General features: G+C 38.1%; 1 protein-coding gene across 7 annotated transcripts in view; it reads left to right on the top strand.

Moving 5' to 3' along the window:
• Window positions 1–21437, top strand: part of LOC126416771 (E3 ubiquitin-protein ligase HECTD1) — a 327326-nt gene that overhangs the window by 163263 nt on the left and 142626 nt on the right. For all 7 annotated transcript variants that reach the window (XM_050084626.1, XM_050084625.1, XM_050084627.1 and 4 more), the window contains 3 exons: window positions 1556–1830; window positions 3705–3957; window positions 12242–12476. In XM_050084626.1, coding sequence (XP_049940583.1) covers window positions 1556–1830; window positions 3705–3957; window positions 12242–12476 — 763 coding nt within the window. The remainder of the gene's footprint in view (window positions 1–1555; window positions 1831–3704; window positions 3958–12241; window positions 12477–21437) is intronic.

Here is a 21437-nt window from a genome sequence, read left to right as displayed (position 1 = left end):
CCACACATGCTGCATGATCTGCGTACTGTGTAGAGAGAACTTGCTTCCAGGTCAGGAGAAGGTGGTGTCGTAATTGTTGGTGAACGAGATCATGACGATTTAATTAGTTTGCAAGTGCAACAGCTAAAGTTGTATGTGGCGTGCATTCATAAAGTTCAAATTATCGCCTCAAAAATAGTTAGGTAATTAATTTTTTTGTTTGGTTGCAGGTACATGGGCACAGGCATGGTACACATTGCTATCTCCATACCACATTGATTGCAGAACTTCATTTTTTGAGATGTGATGATGGTTAAAACATACTGTTTCTTGTACAATTGCTGTTGAGGTACAACAGTCGTATGTCTTGTCATGTGTGAGGAATGAGAACAATCTACATATAGAACTAAAATTACATACCTTGGTCGAAAAACGTGTCCAGTGTTCGGGAACACCCATTTTCAGTAAATTAGCGGCAGCCATCAGAAACTTGGATTCAGATGAAACGTAATTGAAACGGAGTTTGAAAGACTTTTTGGTAGGCATTTTAACAGGGATTGTTAGACCAGCTGAAGTAAAAATGTTGGTTAGGTTTCAGTTTTGAAAGTACTTGGTCATAACAGTCAGATTACTAGGTATATTCTGTGTATGATAAATTCATTAAAAGTGCATAAGTATGTTTCATTCTGACAGTGTATTAATTCTACAATTATTAATATTTCCAGTTTACTGTAATGTATTCACATTTCTTGACAATCTCCTAACAAATGATCAGGGAAGTGAGTGTTAATGTTCAGATCTTGTTTATTTTTTATGTTCTACTTTCTGACATGTTCCACACTCCCGAGAATCATCTCATATTGGGGTCTGTGGAATGACAACTGAACCTAATTTAAAGAGATTCAACCAGGTAGTTTCAGCTACAGATTTAAGGCCACTGGCTTTTAACTGTTTTTCTGCTGGAGAAATTATAAAATGACTGAACAACACCAGTCAACATAGACATTTATTTACACAGAACATATGGATCGCGGAAGTTACATAATAATTTAGTTACAAATGCACACACATAGACAGACATTCAGAGGTCCTGTTTAGTGATCCCTCACAGTTTCCAAGCTGTGCCAAGCATAGGGCATATAGGGCCTACATCTATGTATTTGATATTGATGTGATACTCGTACTAAGAGATTCTGTATTATACTACTTCCTCCCTGTTTTATTAAGTTGACTATTTTAATCCCCCCCAAAGTGCTTAGCTCATCTTTTTACTTTAGCCTTAAACAAAACCAAACAATGGAAAATGTGGTATTGGGTGGAATATGACAATATTATGAAAAGAATAGTTGCTACTCACTATACAATGGAGATGCCAAGTCACAGACAGACTCAACAAAAAGACTGTCAAAAAGTAAGCTTTTGGCCACCAAAATTCAGTTGGTCATAAAATTGTGTGTGCTGGTCATTATATAGTCTGCAAAAAGTTACCATGAACATCTGACCCCATCCTGCTAACTAATTTTGATTTCTGTCATTTTGTGAATGGATAGTGATAAGTTTTCAATGCTTCTTGCAGATACTCACAAGGCGTATTCGATTCAGACTGGAGAAAGCTCCGGGTGAATCATCATTGATAGATCGCACAGGACGCTGCCTCAAGATGGAACCGTTGGCAACTGTTCAGCAATTAGAGCGCTACTTGCTGAAAATGGTGGCTAAACAGTGGTATGACTATGAACGTACAAGTTTCTCTTTTGTACGACGTATTAAAGAACAAGGGCGCATTACATTCTTGCAGCAACATGATTTTGATGAAAATGGCCTCTTCTACTGGATTGGCACTAATGCAAAGTAAGTTGGGCTATGTAATTCAGCCATTCGTGATGTATAAGCTTCACAGCATAGTTCATGAATTATTTTAAAAAGACTTCCTAGATAAAAATAGTTTCATAAACATGTTTGAAGGCTGTGTACTGTAAATACCAGCATGTTTAATTGCTCATATCTTAGTTAAAAATTTGCATAATTTGATCCAGTTCTCAATCGACCCCATTTCTTAACATGTTAGATAAGTGTTTTCTCCATAATAACCAGGTCATTGACACGCACAAACAGCTGCTGCTAGCAAGATTTTTACTTTTTGTGAACATTCACATTAGATTTCAGTTTTCATGAAATTATAATTTTCATAATACTTATAATATAATAGGGTTAAATACATATTTGAATTCTCTGCTTTGTTCGTATGAAGGAAACAAGTCAAGTACGAGTATTGCTTGGTAAAATATTTTTTCAGGAATAACTAAGATCAAAATAATGGCTCAGTTACATCCTCAGAAAGGTCATATCTGAAACTTTCTATTCATTCACTCATTCTTAATTTTATGATTTTCCGCATAGAGATGGCTAATCATTTTCTCGCAGCAGTAGTCATTTGATAATATCTTTTGGCAATATATTTGGCAAGATAGCTGCTGTGAAACAGTTACTGTTATTTACATGCAAAATAAATTGTCTTTTTGTCATGTTTTTTGTGTGTTGTATTTCTTAAATGGTTCTTCAGCATTATATCCAATATTGGTGTAATAACTAAAATATTTTGATGAGTTAACTGCTGATGCAACTGTGTGAAGCTAATATTGTGAACCAATTCATTTAGTACCTCACCATGAACACACACTGGCATCCATGAGAAACTATGGGCAGGAACGCCCCTGAAGGGGAACTTGCCTGTAAAATGGAACTTTGATACTAACTTGCTTAGCTTCACCTATCCAATAACTGTATTTTGAACAAACTGATAAGTGTTGGTACACTTCAGTTAGAAGTCCTAAAATTCACCTGTTTCTGGAGATACAGTACAAAAACATGAGGCCACATTCTTAGAACATCTAAACACACACCACTGTGAAAGAGAAGAAAAATGGAGAACTTTTTCTTCTAGATTCTGCAGGTCATAGATAAAGGAGATGGCTGCTTGAGTCCAACATACCAACACCAATTTTCATGTTACCAACTGTCATCATCATCTCAACACAGTGTGTTACTACAGGCACTTACACAAAGACTAAATGCTGTATCGGATTCTGAGTGCTCGTAGAGTTTAGCATCACATCTACTTTGTGTGTGTGCGCGCATTATGGGTATTCTGAGAAGCAGCTCTGCCTTTCAAGCTGCACTGGTGGTGGTGGAGGGGGTGGGGGGGAGTTGCAAGGGAGGGGCTATGGGAAAAGCACATAGCTTAAGTTTCCTTACTGTGTTTAAATTTAATTGTAGCCTGTTGCACAAAAATTGGAGAGGAAGAGAAAGGGAGCACCAGACTTAAAACACTGTAATTTATTTTGTAACAGGTAGGAGACTTTCACAATCTATATGGAAAAAATAAATCACTGACATGTTACAAAATACAGGTATTGCAGTGTCATTATGAAGAACATAATTCATGTCTCAGTTAAGAGCGGATACCTTTAATTGAGAACCTCGTGGTGGTAACACGAAAGTATCTTGGTTTTTTAATTTTGATGAATTTAATAAATTTTTGCCATCCTCACATTAAGGTGATGTCCTCAATATCTGCAGCCTGTCTTCATTATTTTGGATATATATTTGCTATTATGTTGTGCTCAGTGAGCTTTTGAAATTTGTTGGGAGAACAGATACTGAAATTATAACTTTATCTTGTTTTTGACAACCTCGGCACACAATAATCACGCGAATATTTACAGGACAAGTCCAGAATGGGTTAACCCAGCACAGTTTGGACTTGTAACTGTGACTTCATCAGATGGCCGTAACCTGCCGTATGGACGTCTAGAGGATATACTGAGCCGTGACACCTCTGCCCTAAACTGCCATACAAATGATGATAAGCGTGCTTGGTTTGCTGTTGACCTTGGCCTCTGGCTTATTCCTACCAGTTACACGTTGCGCCATGCTCGTGGTTATGGGAGATCTGCTCTTCGGAACTGGCTGTTTCAGGTAAGACTGGGAACAGTCTAGGGAGTCATTTTTTGTGTTATTTTTAAGAAACAGTTCCACATTAAGTGTAATATAAGCTTGGAGGTTGGGGCTGAGCGAGGATGTAGCATTCGTATTTTTAAACTGTGGGTGATTAACTCAAGACAGTGAATGTATGTTAAACAAAAATAGACACGAAAGTTGCTGAAGGTGACAGTGCTGAAAATAATTTTGTATATTGGAATGTGTGAATGTGTGTGTGTGTGTGTGTGTGTGTGTGTGTGTGTGTGTGTGTGCTACATGCTTATTGAGTATTATGAATTATTACACAGTCACAATTTGCTATTAAACCAAATCATTTCTTTTTCCACATAATTTCAATAAATCAAATTTTTGAAAGGTTTTAATAAAATGTAAATGGGGGAAGAAATGTTTGCACTAAAATTCAACAAAGCTCCAAGCAAGGACATGTTTACCCCATTGGTTTCAATCAATGACAGACTAGTTGGTAATATTACTGAAACCAAATTCTTAGGTCTTCAACTGCAGAACAATGTAAAATGGAATAAGCATATTGAATATCTTAATGTGGAACTTAGCAAGTCATGTTACTTTCTTTGCTCTATAAAATCGTGCTGTAATGAGAAAATAGTAACGAATGCATACCATACTTACTTCCATTCTCACTTTATACATGGAGTCACTTTCTGGGGAAACTTTGACAGCTAATAGCACTCTCAAATTACAAAAAAGTGCCATTAGAATCTTGTTTAGATGCAAAACTAGAGACTCTTGCAAACCTCTGTTTAAGATATCTGGTATTCCTCCATTAGCATGTGTATGCCTTTTGAATACTCTTATATTCTTTAAAATAAATGTAATAGGTAAGGATGCAGTCTGCAAAAAAACTGCGATGTACATGATCGGTTTACTAGATAATGCAAAAATTTATTTAGAACCCAAATCAACACACGTCTATGCCAAAAGGTTCATTCCACGTGGGTGTTAAACTTCATAAAAAAACCTTACGGTAAACATAAGAGCTATTACTGAGGTCAAAACCTTTGGAAAATCTCTAAAGTCTTATTTACCGCATCAGTGCTTTTACTCCATTAAAGGATATTTAAATTTATGAGGTGTGTTATATATACTACTTAGTGTATAAAGCATATTATTGTAAAATTAAACAAGTGTGCCTAGAAATTACTTATAGAAGTGTACTTAAAACTTGACTTGGCCATTGTCTTATGCAAATGACGTTTTGTAGACAACAGGACCAAAACTACGATACAGTAAAATACCTTGCATGCTTGCCTTCATGGTAGGACTTTGTATGTAGATTTCAAGGCACATTCATTTACTTACATTGTGGTCAGATAGTTATTGGACAAATGGCTGTATTTCTTTGTGTCTCAACCTTGTGTTCAATCTTCATATGTAATTGAATTATGTTCTGGAGTTAAGCTTCCTCTGTTTTTTCTTGCGTAGTGGTCATGCTCACAGTATATTTTCTCATTCAGTTTGTGTTGTAGAAATTTGTGGTATGTGATCCCTTAAAACTATACCTTGTGCATCCTAGTTTAGATATAATACTGTCTTTCTAATTTTGCAATGTGATGCAATTAATTTTTGCACATCTGTCCACTCGTTAACTAGTTCATCTTTCATTTTTGCCTTTCCTGTTATCCGTTTCTATGGAGAAGATAAAATTATAATTTTTGACTATTCCTCAAAACTTACGGAAACTTAAAGCATACAGCCTTAGGGAAAAATGGTGGCCATTGTGTAAATGATTTTTTATTATTTAAATAATATAAACATAAGCAATGAATACTAGAAGCATTGAGTTGTCATCAGGAACACAAAAAAGAATGAAAACTTTGCTTGGTTTCGTTGCCGGGACTGGAGTTCAGTTGGTAGATTGGAGGGGAGGGGTGTGTCTCAGTGAGCTAGAGCACCCGTGCACCTACATTTTAAGTGTAGGGTGAGGGTGCAACAGATTCATTGAGATTGAGGCTAGGAGGATTATGGGAATGAAGGATGTGCTTGGAGGATAGTTCCTATTTGCGTAGTTCAGAAAAGCTGGTCTGGGGGAAGGATCCAAATGACACTCTATGAACCAGCCATGGATATAGTCTATTGTGCTGAGCAGTGTGTTCCGCCACTAGGTGGTCAGGTCTGCTCTTGGCTGCAGAATGGCAGTTGACATTCATTTGGGTGAGCAGTTGGCTGATTGTCAAGGCCACATAAAAAGCTGTGCAGAAATTGCAGAAGAGTTACTATTTGACATGGCTGCTTTCATTGGTGGGGTCCTGTCTCTGATAGGATAGGATAAGCCTGTGCCAGGACTAGAGTAGGCTGTGTTGGGCAGGTGAATCAGGTAAGTCTTGCACTTGGCTCTTACTTAGGGATATGATGCCTATGGCAAAGCGCAAAGTGTTGGGAGTGAGAGGACATAAGGATGGAGCAAGATGTTGTGGAGCCTGGGTGAACAGTGAAATACCACTTAAGGATCATAGATAGGATGGTCCCTTATTTCCACCATGGTGATAGATAATCAAATTGCTCAGTTGCTCCAGCCTGGCATGGTATTGAGTGATAAGTAGGTGCTCCTTTGCAGCAGGTTCTTGGAACTGGTGGAAGGATTAGGAGAGCGTGAGGATAAGGCACGGGAAAACGTTTGCAGACTGCGTTTGAGGAATAGTGCTTATCAGTGCAGATACGCTGTCCACCTGCTGTCCACAGGGGGCCAGACTATATGGGAGTGAGATGGTTTCCCCCCCTGTGGAAGAGATGGCAGCTGTCAAAAGGCAGGTACTATAGATGGCTAGTGTGCTGGAAATGGATGAAAGTTGAAAGTATGGTTGGAACCATGAGAGGTGCAGTTACACGGCATCTTCCAGTGCCAGTGTGTTTATGGGTGATCTAAAGGAAACCTTCCTGGCCTCCCAAAGTCCATGTCTGGTTAAGTTAATTTGTAACATATTAATTTATAACATATTAGTGATCTGGACCTAGGGCCAGGACACCATTCCTTTACGACCTCAACATTTTCTCTTGTCATCCACTTCACGTAGTCCCCCTCTGCCCAGTCGGCCACATTCCTGGACTTAGACCTCCACCAAAAATAAGGTCGCTGCTTATCTGCATAAACAAGCCATTAAAAGACTGCCTCAGAAAATTGCAAAACATTATTCCAATTGGCCTTTAGAAGGGGCTTGTGCACTCACTATGGTGCACTCACTCCATCTGGCAAGATTAAAAAGCAGACTGGAATCCTTTTGTCCAAGTGGATTCTGTCTTAAGCTACAATGTCGATGTACTTTAGAAGGGGGGAGATGAAGGAGAGGTGAGAGATGTTCTTCGTTTCTGGGCGGGACGATAGACAGTCGAAGCCTAGGAGAAAGATGAGATAAAATTGTTTAGATGGGCGTTCCTTTGCAGATGTCTAATGAGAGAGGTTGTAGGGCTAGGATGTTAGAGGATTTTTATTTTTTATCAATTTTCAGTTAATTTGAAATTTTACTATATTTACCCAGTAGGGTATTTGACTGTTTTCTGGAAATTTTGTTAAATGATTAATTACATTATTTTATCCCCCTAACATGCTTTCCTCTTGAATGTCAGTATGCATTTATAAAAATGAAAATGAGTCAGATAATTCGAAAGCTCAATAAAACACTCCATTCCAGTCATATGATGCCCGTGATGTCACTGGCTATCTCGCTGCTCCTACTGCCATAAAGCTATTCACAGTAATGTCATGTTTTGGAATTTACATTGCATAAAAATGGTTACAAATGGTGCGTAGTACCATAATTTACAAACACATCTGTAATAACTCCCGAAAAAGTTTGAATGTTCCAGAGAATGTGAGAGATTGGTAGAGTGTCAAATTTTACAAGATGATGTCCATAAATTGCTGGTTTGACTCCAACCTGGAAGAATATTTTCATTTATTTATAAAACTACTCGACATTCGTCTTATGTGATAATGTAATCACAATCACAAAATTTCATCAGACCAATCGGAAACAGAATATTATTGTGTTTTCCTTGTTGTTTACATGCACTTAAATTTGCAGTTGTTATTCACACGTCACCTTCAAAAAGATATTTTGTAATTAATGTGACCATACACTTTGTACTTTCTTCTTCTTCTTTCATTTCACCCTCTTTGGGGCATGCTGGATCAATCATTTCTTTGTGTGTTCTTTTCTTAGGGCCCAGTATTTCTTCATTCTTTCTGATCTTCTTTTCCTCTCTTCTTCCGAGATGAAGGGTTTGACTTTCGTGTAGATTTGTCTTGGAACCTTAGGTTTTCATCTTTAGTAATTAATTTAGCTGTTCGATCGATAAGTGAATTTTCTGAAATCTTTCATTCTACTAGGTCTTTCTCAGTTTCTTTAAACAAGTTGGGTTTCATTTTGCGGTTACGGAAAAAGTCAGATTTGTTTGGTTAATCTGTTGGAATTGATTCCGAGATGACCATAAAAATTTATCCTCCTTTTTGCATAGTATCTGAAAGTTTTCAATTTTCTTGTAGAGAGTTTCATTTTTGAAGTTTATAATCTTATTGTCTTGAAATTTTGGTCCTAGAATTTTTCTTAAAATTTTTCTTTACTTTAGCTCAAGTTTCTCCATTTGGCCTTTGAAATTCATGTTTAGTGTTTCTACTGCATACAGTGCTTCTGGCTTAATCACTGTCTTGTAATGTGTAATTTTGGACCCCCATGATAGGGATTTTTTGTTGTATGTATTTTTTTGTAGTTGGAAGGCCAATTCAAGTTTGCTTATTCTAGATTACATTGCTTTGCTTTCCCCAGCATTCCAACTAATCCATTCTCAGAGATATTTGAATTCTTTTACTATTTCAATCTTTTGTTCTTTAACTTTGAGGTATTTACATGAGTGCTTGATGTTTGTCTTTGTACTTTACTAGAAACAATATTTTTTATCTTCATACTGTCCAGCTAGGATCGCAGTTTTGTAAACTTGTAAAGTTTCATCTTGTGTGAAGATGAAGTAAGTCTGTTTTAGCATTGACGTTATTTTACACTCCCAAACATCACAGACCTTAAGTTTGTGCTACCTGCATGGTGTACATGCTTTATATCTTTTTATATAGAAAAACTCATTGTCATACACCTCGTTGTATTGTGGGCGTATGGTGATATCCTCACTACAAGTAATGCTTTCCAAAAAAAGTGAATTGTTTGTTCACAAAGGAAATGTATTTATCCTCTGTTGTCCATTTCTCAGAGTAAGATTAATGTGAAGCTACATATATCATACTCCTATCATTGAAACATCTACTACGATCTGTTCTTGCTAATGCTATTTTCGTATTTTGTGTAAAACTTTTAGAAATAACTGACCCTTCAGGGACTTGAACGTTCGACCTCATTATCCGTAGTCAGATGTGCTATCCGTTGCAGCATTGAACGCCTCGTCAGACCAATACCTCTGCTTGGGTGTCTTCTGTATAGGAAATCAGCACTAAGGTTTGCCAAGAATAATTTTATTGTGCTTTGCGTCATATCTCATGAGTGATAGTCGACAGTCTAGTTTTTAAATAGTGGCCCATTTGCAAAAGTTCTACAATTCCTCAGTTTTAAGTGAGTTTTGTAGACGAGTTTAATGATGTTGCAAGAAGCAGGGAAAAGAATGTCCGTCATTGCACATATTGCCGCTGTAAATGGGTGCAGCACAAACACATAAACTTTCACAGTGTTTCCCACTATCAGCGTTCACAGAATTCCATTTCTGTTGTTACTCAAAAGATGCAATTGCATTTTCCATTATTAAATAGCTAAACTGTTTGCAGAAAAAAGATGTAAAAACATTGTAACTTTAGTCTGTGACGTCACCACACCATAGCATCAGGCCCCTAACCCAGCATTTTCAAATACATGACCAAATCTTGATATTTAATGACTTTTAAGCTTTAATTACATGAAAATAACATTTTGTGAGAATGTTGACCATAAATGCTATTTGAATGTTATTGACCTGAATAACAACAGTTCAAATCATATTTTTAACACAGGAAGGTAGCCTATTATGAGATGAGGTTTTCTCCCAAATTCATCATTTGAAAAAGACGGGATAATCTTATATTTGCAGGTTAAACAATTGCTATTGAGGTCAGCTTTTTTGCAATGCTGAATGGATTAATATATATATAGTGGATGGATTAATATATAATAATTAATATAGGGGTTGTCTTAAATTTACAGATAAAGTTTTGTACAAATTTATTTTGAAGAATTTCAAAGAGTGGGTCTTAGCAAATAATACTTTAGTTCAAGTAGCTCCAGATTTCTTGATATGCCGAAGTGCCCTATACAGTATCGATCTTGTTCAATCAGGTGGCATTTTACTCAACAGCAACGAATACGAGAGAAACTGTGAACTAGCTGCTACAACAGTGCCATTGACAATTATGTGAAACACAGGAGGAAGTAGCATTAAATTCTGTCAACTTACAGACTTCTATTGTTTGAATGGGTTTGCAATAAAGGTTCTCATACATGTGTGGATACCATACATTTGTGCTGCTTTTTAAGTAAAGGTAACATTCAAAGGTGAAAATCTTATCCTACATAAACCATGAGTTGATTCTGAACCCAATAAATATTTTGTTTGGTTGTGAGAAACTAATGATTTATGAGATATTTGATCACTGGTCACATATTAGAATGTTGATGAAAAATGTTACCAGTTTTTAATCAGCTTCAGAACAAGATGGGGACATTCAGATGAAACTAGGGAAAAAGTTAATCCAGATTAAATTTGTAGAGACAGTACCAACAGAAATATCTAGATTGCGGGATGAGCAAAAGTTCAAGAATTGGACTGATGAGTGAATGTTGAAGAACATAAGGTTTGGAGGAGGAACACACACCAGATTGACAGAGAACTGTAATAAGTGTGGGGAGGGGAGTTGTGGGCAGGCAGCAGATTTCATCTTGCTACAATCATGGAAACATACAGTGCGTACTTTAGCCTTACGAAAATGTCTACCATGTTTAAACTGCAGTTCGCCTCAATCCATTTGTACTCTGAATCGAATCGATTTCAAAATTGGACAGATACTTAACAATGGCATACATTTTTGCAGGAGATGCTAAAAGTCTGGATTGGGGCCACTGGCGTACTTTCATGTTTCATGCAGCAATGTCATTGATGCTCTCCTTGAAGTATGATGGGAATGATAGGTGGTGTGTTAGCTGCTGGTTCTGCACAGGCAATAAGAGAGTGGTGGGCAGATGATATGCTTTTGTATCGAAAGACATTGTAACATTCTCATGTCTGTATAGATGGAAATCCTCTTTTATGTTCAACAGCTAAATATTTGTGATCATCATCATCCTGATTCAAAATAGTTGTTCCACAGATGAGAAGCTTAACAAAAAAGGCAGTAAAGATAAAAATTAATGCAAACAATTTCTTTTTGTTTATTTTACTTCTCCTTGAATTATCAAAACGTTAGACAATAAATGGAATAAATTTAGAATAGGTGTAATGCTAATTTTTTAGGCTGATACTTTCTCAATAAAAGTTTGTAATTTTGATTAGACAGAATACGGGGGTGGTCGTCTTATACTCGGGTAAATGAAGCAGTTACCCTCCACAGATGCATTGCTAGATGCTTATGTAATGTACTTGCACAAACAGTCTACTTATCTCCAATTAATTTATTTCTTATGAATCAATCTCTATCATGAAAATATAAAAGGAAGGAACTTTCTCCATAGACAGTATTCCCTCCCCAGCCACATGGACACATGAAGAGCCACTGATTTTTATTCCCCCAGATTTCACTATTATTCTTATTGTGGAAGTTGGCTAATCTTCTTCTTCTTCTTCTTATTCTTCTTATTATTATTATTGTTGTGAATGATACTAAACATAACTGTTCTAGCAAATCCAGTCTCATCTTTCTAGTTGTAGTGCGTTCATCGACATGTACTTTCATTTTCTATCATACCTACTGTTCATTACATTAATTGTTGATTATAGAGACTGTTCTGTGATCCAGGTCTCCTTCTTCTTCTTCTTCTTCTTCTTCTTCCGTTTTCCACCCTCCCTCACTACTTTTTGTTTTAATGTACTACCCCCCATGCAAAAATTACTGAAAGTAATTCTGCAATTTTAATTAGGAAATAGCCACTCAAACACCAGACTGTGTTTAAGTGTTTAATTTATAGCATAATGACACTTGAATGTAGCATAATGACACTCGAATGTTGCACAAATTTGTATCAGCACTTGAATTTTCTGTTCTAATTCCTCTATCCAGGTGTCAAAAGATGGTGTAAATTGGACTACACTTTATACTCATGTGGATGATGGCAGCCTGAATGAACCAGGCAGTACAGCTTCATGGCCTTTGGAACCACCAGCTGAAGAAACTCAAGGATGGCGCCATGTAAGGCTGCAACAGGCTGGGAAGAACGCTTCGGGTCAAACACATTACCTCAGTCTGTCAGGGCTGGAACTGTACGGGACAGTAACAGGCGTCTGCGATGACCTTGGTGAGAACTAGCACTTTGTGTCAATATTTTGTATCCTCTTCATAATTAGCACATAAAATAGAATCCCTTATTACACATTTACACATTTTAATTGCTTGACTCCGTATATAGCAATAACATAATAGATTTGCAGTGGCCATGGTAGACAAGGGTAAATTAAATATAAACCAGAATTTTTGTTTTGCAAATTTTTTTGTAAATGGAGAGTGGTGTAATTGTTGCTGTCATTTCCGATGATTGATTGTTCTCCACAGCTGGAGCGTTGACATACTGTTTCTTTAGTCAGAAACTAAATGTCAGAGCAAGAGGTACTGCCATCTGTTGCGCAACACTTTATAATAAAGTCTCTCACAACAGAGGGCACAAAACCATCTGAAATTTTTAAGACTTCTGGCACAGTTTGGGGCCAATGCCATGAGAGAGACTAAAGTGTATGCTTGGCACAAACAGTTTTTATGAGCATGAGACACACTTGAGAGTGCAGCTCACTAGCATCGCTTGAGGACCAGCATGGCTGAGGAGAATATTTGCATTGTTAGCCAGCTTATTCAAGATGATCACCGAATAACAGTTGCTGAAATTGATACTGGGGTTGACATAATCTATGGTAGTACTCTCAGGCGATCATTACTGACAATGTTGGAGATTGGAAAGTGTCCCAAGGTGGGTGCCCCATCTTCTCACCACAGAGCACAAATTTCATTGTCTTGAGGAAACTGGTATTAACACACTACAGAACTGAAAGGGAACTTTTTTTGCACCAGACGGTGGCCTGCAGTGAAACATACATGCACTTAAACACAGAATCGGAAAAAAAGCAGCATGGAATGTACAAAAATGATGAATCAGTACTCATCAAAGCAAAAAAACTCTCCCATGGGGAAGGTTCTTGCAACAGTGTTTCTTGATCTTAAAGGAGTTCTTCTCGTTGATTTTCTCCATGAACATTGTTCTGTGAACTTTGCATACTGTTGCCAACTTTTGAACCACACAAAATGTGTGTATCATCAGAAAAGGTGCTTATTTATGATCTGGGATATCATCATGCTTCGTGACAGTGGTCTAACCCAGGCATCTGCCCAATCTCAACAAAAAATTCAGGAATTATCCCAGACTATACTAGAACATTCTCTCTAAGGAGTGGAGTTATCGCCCTGCGATTTTCATTTATTTGGATCACTAAAGGAGGCTGTCGAAATACACAGATTTGATGGCTATGGCGCTTTTGAAGTGTTTGTATGCAGCTGGCTGTTGACACAGCGATGTTCATTTTACAAACGCAGGATCAAGAAACTGCAACTGACTATATAGAAAAATAAGTTTGTGAGTGTGAATTTTTCTGTAGGTTAAATAAACCTGTATATAAAAAAATTCCAGTTTATATTTGATTGACCTGCTTATTATCAAAAAATCAGTTTCATCTTGTTGGTGAAAAGGTTACTCGTTACCTTTGCTAATATATCTTGTTAATTTTTATCTACTATAGTAAAATCCCATATTAATGAAGGCACTGTTAAGAAATTTCTGCTTTTAATGAATATTCCTGTATGCCCTATTGAATTTTCCATTAGAGTTATGCTATTGAAATTTGGTGTAGAGGAACCATACTTTAAGAAAAGTCTGGTTTTAAATAATAAAATGTTTAAACGTATTGGAGACTGAATCCCGATTCCAAACATTTTTGAACAAGCCGCGTTAAATGGGTTATTGGATTAGTCATTCTAAATCGATTTTTATTGCCAGTAGTGGGTCATAGGGTCTGGTAGATAATTTCAAACAAGTGCTGAATTCTGCATGTAAGTCATGTGATTGAGGTCTACACTGTGAAAGTTTTTGGGCAGCAAAAGAAGGAAGCTGAACATTCAGCAGAAGCTGACATTTATTTGAGATATTGAAGGCAATTGAAATGTTACACTCTTCTACAAGGCAAAGAAATACAATTTGGCACCTTCGTCTTAGTTCAGTGTGTACTGCAAAATTAGTAGTGGATCCATTCCCATAGATCAGAATTTATTATGAGATAAGGTCTGAGAAAGCTTTCTGGAATTGAAGCTTTGTCTTTTTCTTTTTATTAAAAATTTCGCTTGCAGCCTCTGGACTTCAGCCTAATTTGTTGTGTGGTAGTTTATATACTGAATGGCTGTTTTCCAGAGGTATGTTTCATTCCTAGAACGACAGGATATAATGAGTATGAATATTTTACAGGCTACGCGTAGTTTCCGCCTGGAATGCTGTAACCTACTAGTGTTGAATTGTACTGGCTGTGGGGTCAGTATCAGTTGCTGTAGAAGGAGATGATCATGATTTCCCTGAATAGTGTCAAAGATATTCCAACAAGTGACATTTCAGGACTTTGTTGTAAAGACGGTGTTCTGACTATTGTACATCACGTAGATATAAATGACTTTGCGATGCTTTTCTAAAGAACCAAGCAGAACTGGATGAAGGTGGCTGGGATGATTATGAGGAGGAGAATTCTGCACAAAGTTTTGCTGCAGCTCTTAGAAACTATTTTCCCTCATCCACTATAGAGGAGTTTGTTCTAGACAATATCAACTGGCTAGAGTGACAACTCAGTATGTATGCTGGCCAGAAAAACAAATTTTGCTCATTGTTCATTCTCTGCCCCAAGAAAGGAAGTACAATATTTAAGGGTTTTCCTTTTCATTTAATCACACTTATCTGTCACATTAGTTGAATAAAACAAGTTTCAAATATAAACAATTTCTTCTTCATTCTGGATGCCTGAAAAGTCATTCGCTGTACACTCTTGTGATCAAATTCAGTTTGTCAGAGACAGATTGCTTTACTTGCATGCCTTCTACATTCATCTCTAGTCAGACTTATTTAAATGTATTAGAGAATCAATCATAACAAAACTGTTCCATCTGAGGTACAAGATATACGAGATAAATGAAATGCACTCCTCAAACAGTGGAAATTCCAGGATGGAATAATGGCAGTATTATGAAAAGGATAGATTGCTATTCAAAATATGGAGGAGACACTGAGCCGCAGACAGGCACAATTAAAAGACTGCTATACGCTGTAGCTTTCAGCCAAAAGACCTTCTGATGCAGAAAATGTGTGCGTGTGTGCAGCATGAACTCATATACACGTTATGACATTCTTTGGCCTCTGCGGCTGTATTGAGTTGTAACTTCCTGGTGGGAACAGAAATCCAGTGGTGGGGATAAGGTGGTGCCATAGCATTATGTGGGAAGGGTTGGTGGGGGGGTTTGGAGAGTTCCTATCTACACTATTTAGAAAATGTGATGTTGGTAGGAAGGATCCAGATGGTGCAGGCTGTGAAGCAGTAATTAAACTGAAGCATGTTGTGTTGGGCAGCATGTTCAGCAACTGGTTGGTCTAGCTATCTGTTGGCCACAATTTGTCAGTGGCCATTGATGGAGAAGACAGCATGTTAGTCTTCAGGCACACGAAGAACACAGCAAAGCAGTTGCAGCTTAGTTTGTAGATCAGATGACTGCTTTCACAGGTAGCCTTTCCTGTGACTGGTGTGGAGTAGGTGGTCATGGGAGGATGTATTGCACAGGTCTTGCCTTCAGGTCTATTGTAGGGATATGAGCTGTGAGACAAGGGGCTGGGGCAGTGGTGGAATGGAGAATTATGAGGCTATTGTGTAGTTTCAGCGGGTAGTGGAATACCACTGTGGGAGGGGTGAGGGGAGTGCTTCTTCGTGGCCAAATGGTGGGTATGTTAAGAGGTGCTCGGTGACTGGGGAGACAAGGCTTAGGATATTAGTTTGTGTGCAAGGTCAAGTGGAAAATTTCAATCTGTGAAGACCTCGGAGAGACCCTTGGTATATTTGGAGGAGGACTGCTCCGTACTGCAGATGAGACAACTGCGGATAGCTAGGCTGTACGGAAGGGACTTCTTGATATGGAATGGGTGGCAGCTGTCAAAATGGAGGTATTCCTGGTGACTGGTAGTAGGTTTAATATGGACAGAGGTACTGATGCAGCCACTCTGGAGGTGGCTTGTTGTGTTGAGGAGGACCGGGTGAATTGATCTGGGGACAAGATGTTGAAGAGGGAGGGGGTTTCAGCAGTGTCACACTGACCCCCCCCCCCCCCCCCCCTCCTGTGCTCCCTACACACACACACACACACACACACACACACACACAGACTCGAAGAATGCTGCAGTATACAAGCCGGGTGGCAGCAACACATGGGCAGGTCCCAACCTACTGTGTTTACACCTGTAAAAAATTTTACTAAAAATCACATGGATGTGTTGATTCCAGTAGTCACATTTGAGACCACGCGAGTGAACTGAATTAGAAAGAATATTTTTCACAGATTTTAGTAGTTCCTTTTGTTTACGTATTTCATTGTTCGATTTCCTCACTGTAATTGTAGACTTCCATTCTGCGTTAAATGCTTATATATAATGCAATCAAGCAAAGATTAATGTTTTTATGAAATAAATACACATTTTGAAAGATCTCGCATGAGATTAGGGAGAGGTGGAGGAGGTTGAGCCAAACCTCACAGACATCTCACCAAGGAGGCAGAAGGGAGTGAAAAAATTCCAAAATTGCCTCATGTAAGTAATGGACGGCCCTCTGTCTCCTTTCTAGACAGACTACACTTCCCCATTATTCTACCAATAAACCTATTTCTACCATCTGCTTAACCCACAACTGAGCCTATGTTATCATTCCATTTGATATCCTTGCAAAGTGATACACCCAGAACTTCTATGAGGTGGCCAATTCCAACTACTTGTTCTTCTTCTTTTTAAGTGTACAATTTTACATTTCTGAATGTTTAATGTAAATTGCCAATCATTGCACCACTTTGAAATTTTATCAAGGTTTGATGGAATATTCATGCAGCTTCTTTCATTATAGATAGCTGTATCATCTACAAAAAGCCTTATTTTAATATTGTCTGCAAGGTCATTAATATACAACATGAATAGCAAGGGTCCCTGGGGCACACCTGAAGTTATTTCCACATCTGACCTTGACCCTTTACCCAAGATAACATGCTGTATCCTTCCTACCTAAAAATCATCCATCCAGTCACAAATTTCACTTGATACCCCATATGGTCGAACTTTTGACAATAAGCATAGATGTGGTGCTAAGTCAAATGTTCTATGGAAATCGAGACATACTGCATCTACCTAACTGCCTTGAGGCAAAGCTTTTAGTTTGTCATGTGAGAAAAGTGCAAGTTGGGTTCTACATGATCATTGTTTTTGGAATGGAGGAGGTTATTCTGTTCAAGATACTGTAAGTTTCAGCTCAGAATATGTTGTAAGATTCTACAACAAATCAGTGTCAAGGATATTGGATGGTAGTTTTGTGGATCACTTCTACTACCCTTCTTCCAGACAAGTGTGACTTGTGCTTTCTTCCATCTACTGGGCATGGTTTTTGTTAAGGAGATCTACAATAGATTATACTTAAAAGAAAATCTACCTCATTCACAAATACCATGTAGAATCTGATGGGAACTCCTGTGGGCACTGGAGCATTGTTCAGTTTCTCAACACCACTGACAATAATACTGATGACTTTAGTCTTTTTAGTTTCGAATTATCTGTTCTAGATAGTTTTCAGATAAGACCTTCAGTAATGTTTCACAGGATGTCTTATTCTGCCCAGCACTAACAAAATTTTTGGATAATTAAAGTCTCCACCAATGATTACAGTACAACTGGGGAAGTTACGTACAAGTGAACTGAGGTTTTCTCTAAAGTGTTCGGTTAGGTACTGTTTTGTGCCCAACCCTGATATTTAGTTTTGCCCAAACAATCTCACATGCAGCTTCAATTTCTATCTTGGTGGATTCGAGTTTCTTGTCTACTGGAACAAATACATCACTTCGATTTCCTATTAGCCTAACATTTCGACATACTCTTAAATTTTGTCAAAAATGTTACAGCTATCAATTTCAGGTTTTAGTCAGCTTTCTGTACATAGTATTTTGTGAGCATCATTGTTTTTCAGGATCATCTCAAACTCTTGGCACTTCGTTGCTAGTGCTTTAGCAGTTAACCACCACGATTTCAATACTTTCATCTGTTGGAGGCATCTTACACTGATGCTTCGGGGTTCCCTACAGCTATCGTTATATGGACTGGATAGTGTGTCGCGTAGTCTAAAAAATCCATGTGTGAATCCCACACACCGTCAGCTATCTAGCAGCCTCTGATATGTAATACACTACTCATAAGGGTTGAAAACTGTTGGGTCCCCCTAAATGGTTCGCAGAACATTTGATTCAGGCATTCCACTCGACGCAGAACGAAGTGGCCACAATCAGTTCTGCAGACAATGCTACAAATTATGAGCTTTGTTGAAACTGCTTGCACAAAGCTGGTCTTATCAGCCTTCGCTGCCAATCACTGGAATGATCCAATTATGATCTTAAAGGCCAGACGACAGGAACAATTTGTTTCAATGTTCGCCATAATCTGCAGTCGGATGCAGCCTGTTCCTTCAATGGTTACCAGATTAGCCTCTTAAACATATTGTATGAAGACTCCAGGCTTACACAATTAGTGCACCTGATGTCTTTCCTATTCCTTGCTGCCATTTCCCTAAAGGATACCATCAGTCACCATATATTTGAACTGAGAATGCTTAAGAGATTCCTACCCTGTTGCGTTTTCCACCTTTTGACACTGAACAAAACAGGTTTCTTGAAATCAGGTGAAGGTGAGTCCCACTTGCTCAATTTTAGTTTGAGTGAAAGACAGCACATCGAAAGTTTGAAGGCATATCAGATGACTTCAGAGTGACGAAAACAGCAGTGCACCACTTGGTCATCTCCACAACGTGCAATAGGGTGTGGTGCAGACCATGAAGTGGTGCATCCACACCATGCCATGCCATCTGTGTGTGAATTAGGCCCAAGAGTTGTCTCTGGTGCACCCTGAGGGAAATGTTTGTAGAATAATGATTCATTGGGTTGAAGTTATATTTACAGATAATGGATGTTCTTTAAAACTAGATAAAACAAATTTGAGCATCAATATGTCATTTGCAGCAGTTCCATCCGTGCTGTAACTGGTATGCAAACCTTGAAGTGAAGAACCTTTCAAAATCCTAATGATGCTGCTCTGTACATTTTAACAGTACAAAATACTGTCCCCTCAGACTGGACTTCAACCAGGGGAGCAAGAAGGTGTTGGACAAGCCAGTTGGTCAGTTTCACATAGTAGCACAAAGCCTTGTCAGAAACTCTTGCAGTGCATTGCCGGACAAACTTCCTTGCCAGCGAATCCACGTCATCAGTTTCCTAGTGGATATCCACAAATTCTGCACCTTTGACAGACTTTGCTGTGGTGCAAATTAATTATAGATTCACTTCTGGAAACAAAATGAACAGCGAGCATTAGTTTCATAATTGTCTACACAATGTTGTCTCTATTTCTGTTGAAAGGGCTACTTTCCTTTTTTTCCTGGTTTATACTGAAAAACTTGAGTTGTTTTGTAAGTATCAAAGTATCACTTGCTCTTGGTTTTTTCTTTTGGGGGTGGGGGGCAGGGGGGTGGGGTGGGGGGTGGGGGGGGTGGAGTTAGAGGTGTACTTCTTTTTGGAAATAATTTCTCATAAACTCTGTTATGGAAATTTTATTTCCAGGCACTTTTAGAATCCTCTTGTCCTGTGCTGCTAAGTCCATCTCCAAAACAACCTCCATTTTCGTCTAACATGGGTAGTAGTGAGAGGAATAGAAGGGTCTATGCACTGATAGATCACTGTGCTTAGAGCTGCAGTCGCAATTAAGCCATATTACTGCGTGTTCCCTTGCTGTAGCCTTTCAGTATGAACATTACAACTGAAAATCCGACCAAATTTGAAATTTGTTCTGTTTTTAGAGGAAAAAAACTTAAAGAAATTTGTACTGCTTATGGAATGTATGTGGTGTAAATAAATTGTTTTATATCGAGACATGGTGGATTTTTGAACATCCACCGTAAAATACAGACTTAGTTTCCACTTCTTCACATGCATAACAGTGGCCTGCCTCCCAACACTTGGCCTTGGATGAACTTCAACACGCTGTCACGTATTGGTTTCAATCTTAGGCAGCAGGAACTTATCAACTCATTAAGAGAGATGATAAATGCTTGAATCTGAATGGTGACTTTGCAGGGAAGAAATAAAAAGGTTTAAGATTTTTCTGATGATTGTATTTTAACAATTCTAATCAGTATTTTATTTGTAGCTTAACATAGCTTATTTTCTGTATAATCTTGGATAGTATTCTGCCCAATAGAACTTTGCAATGCTCTGTGATGCATGGCATAAGCTTGCATGGTTCTCCACTAGAGGCAGCTGTCATTCTTTAAAGCCTAAAATATAGTTGAGCTGTCAGATGTGAGACACTACAGTTCGTAATGTTTGCAGCCTTCACCTACAGAACCTTCTGCTCATTCTGGACATACCTTTCATGGATTTAAAATCACTAATTGTTGGTCAACAGCAAAGACATTTGCGGATGGTAGATAGTGTCGATCCTCTCTGGGTTCTCAGTTTGTGTGCAAGTTATTTGGAATGTAATGATCCATTCCTGTTGGCTAACAAGTGGAGACCGTAGTGTCTAGGCCTGTGCTATGCCATTTATCACATACACTTAATAAAACCATCTGCCTATCCTGCATTCTAGGATTGTTAAGATTCTCTTTCTTCATGCATATGTGAATTCACTTCTAGAAGTCCTCTGCTATTTATCTTTTTCTTCCAAGCATCCACACATTCCAGTTCTATCCAGGGTGTTTCAAAAATAGCCATCAACTTCAGTAATAAATATTTTATTTTGTATAGAAAAAAATGATTTCTCTCTCTTATGTTGTTGGACTTGTACTGTTAACCATCCCAATGTTCGGTCTCCCTGTATTTTCTTGGACTGGAAACCAGACACATTTAAAAAGTGCTGTGTCCTTGCGACTTCCTTTCTCAGTTGCTTATTTGCTAG

Source organism: Schistocerca serialis, chromosome 8 (assembly GCF_023864345.2).
Source record: "Schistocerca serialis cubense isolate TAMUIC-IGC-003099 chromosome 8, iqSchSeri2.2, whole genome shotgun sequence".
Taxonomy (NCBI): Eukaryota; Metazoa; Arthropoda; class Insecta; order Orthoptera; family Acrididae; genus Schistocerca; species Schistocerca serialis.
Note: the sequence above shows the minus strand (reverse complement) of the source record. Positions and strands in the feature narration are given on the sequence as shown.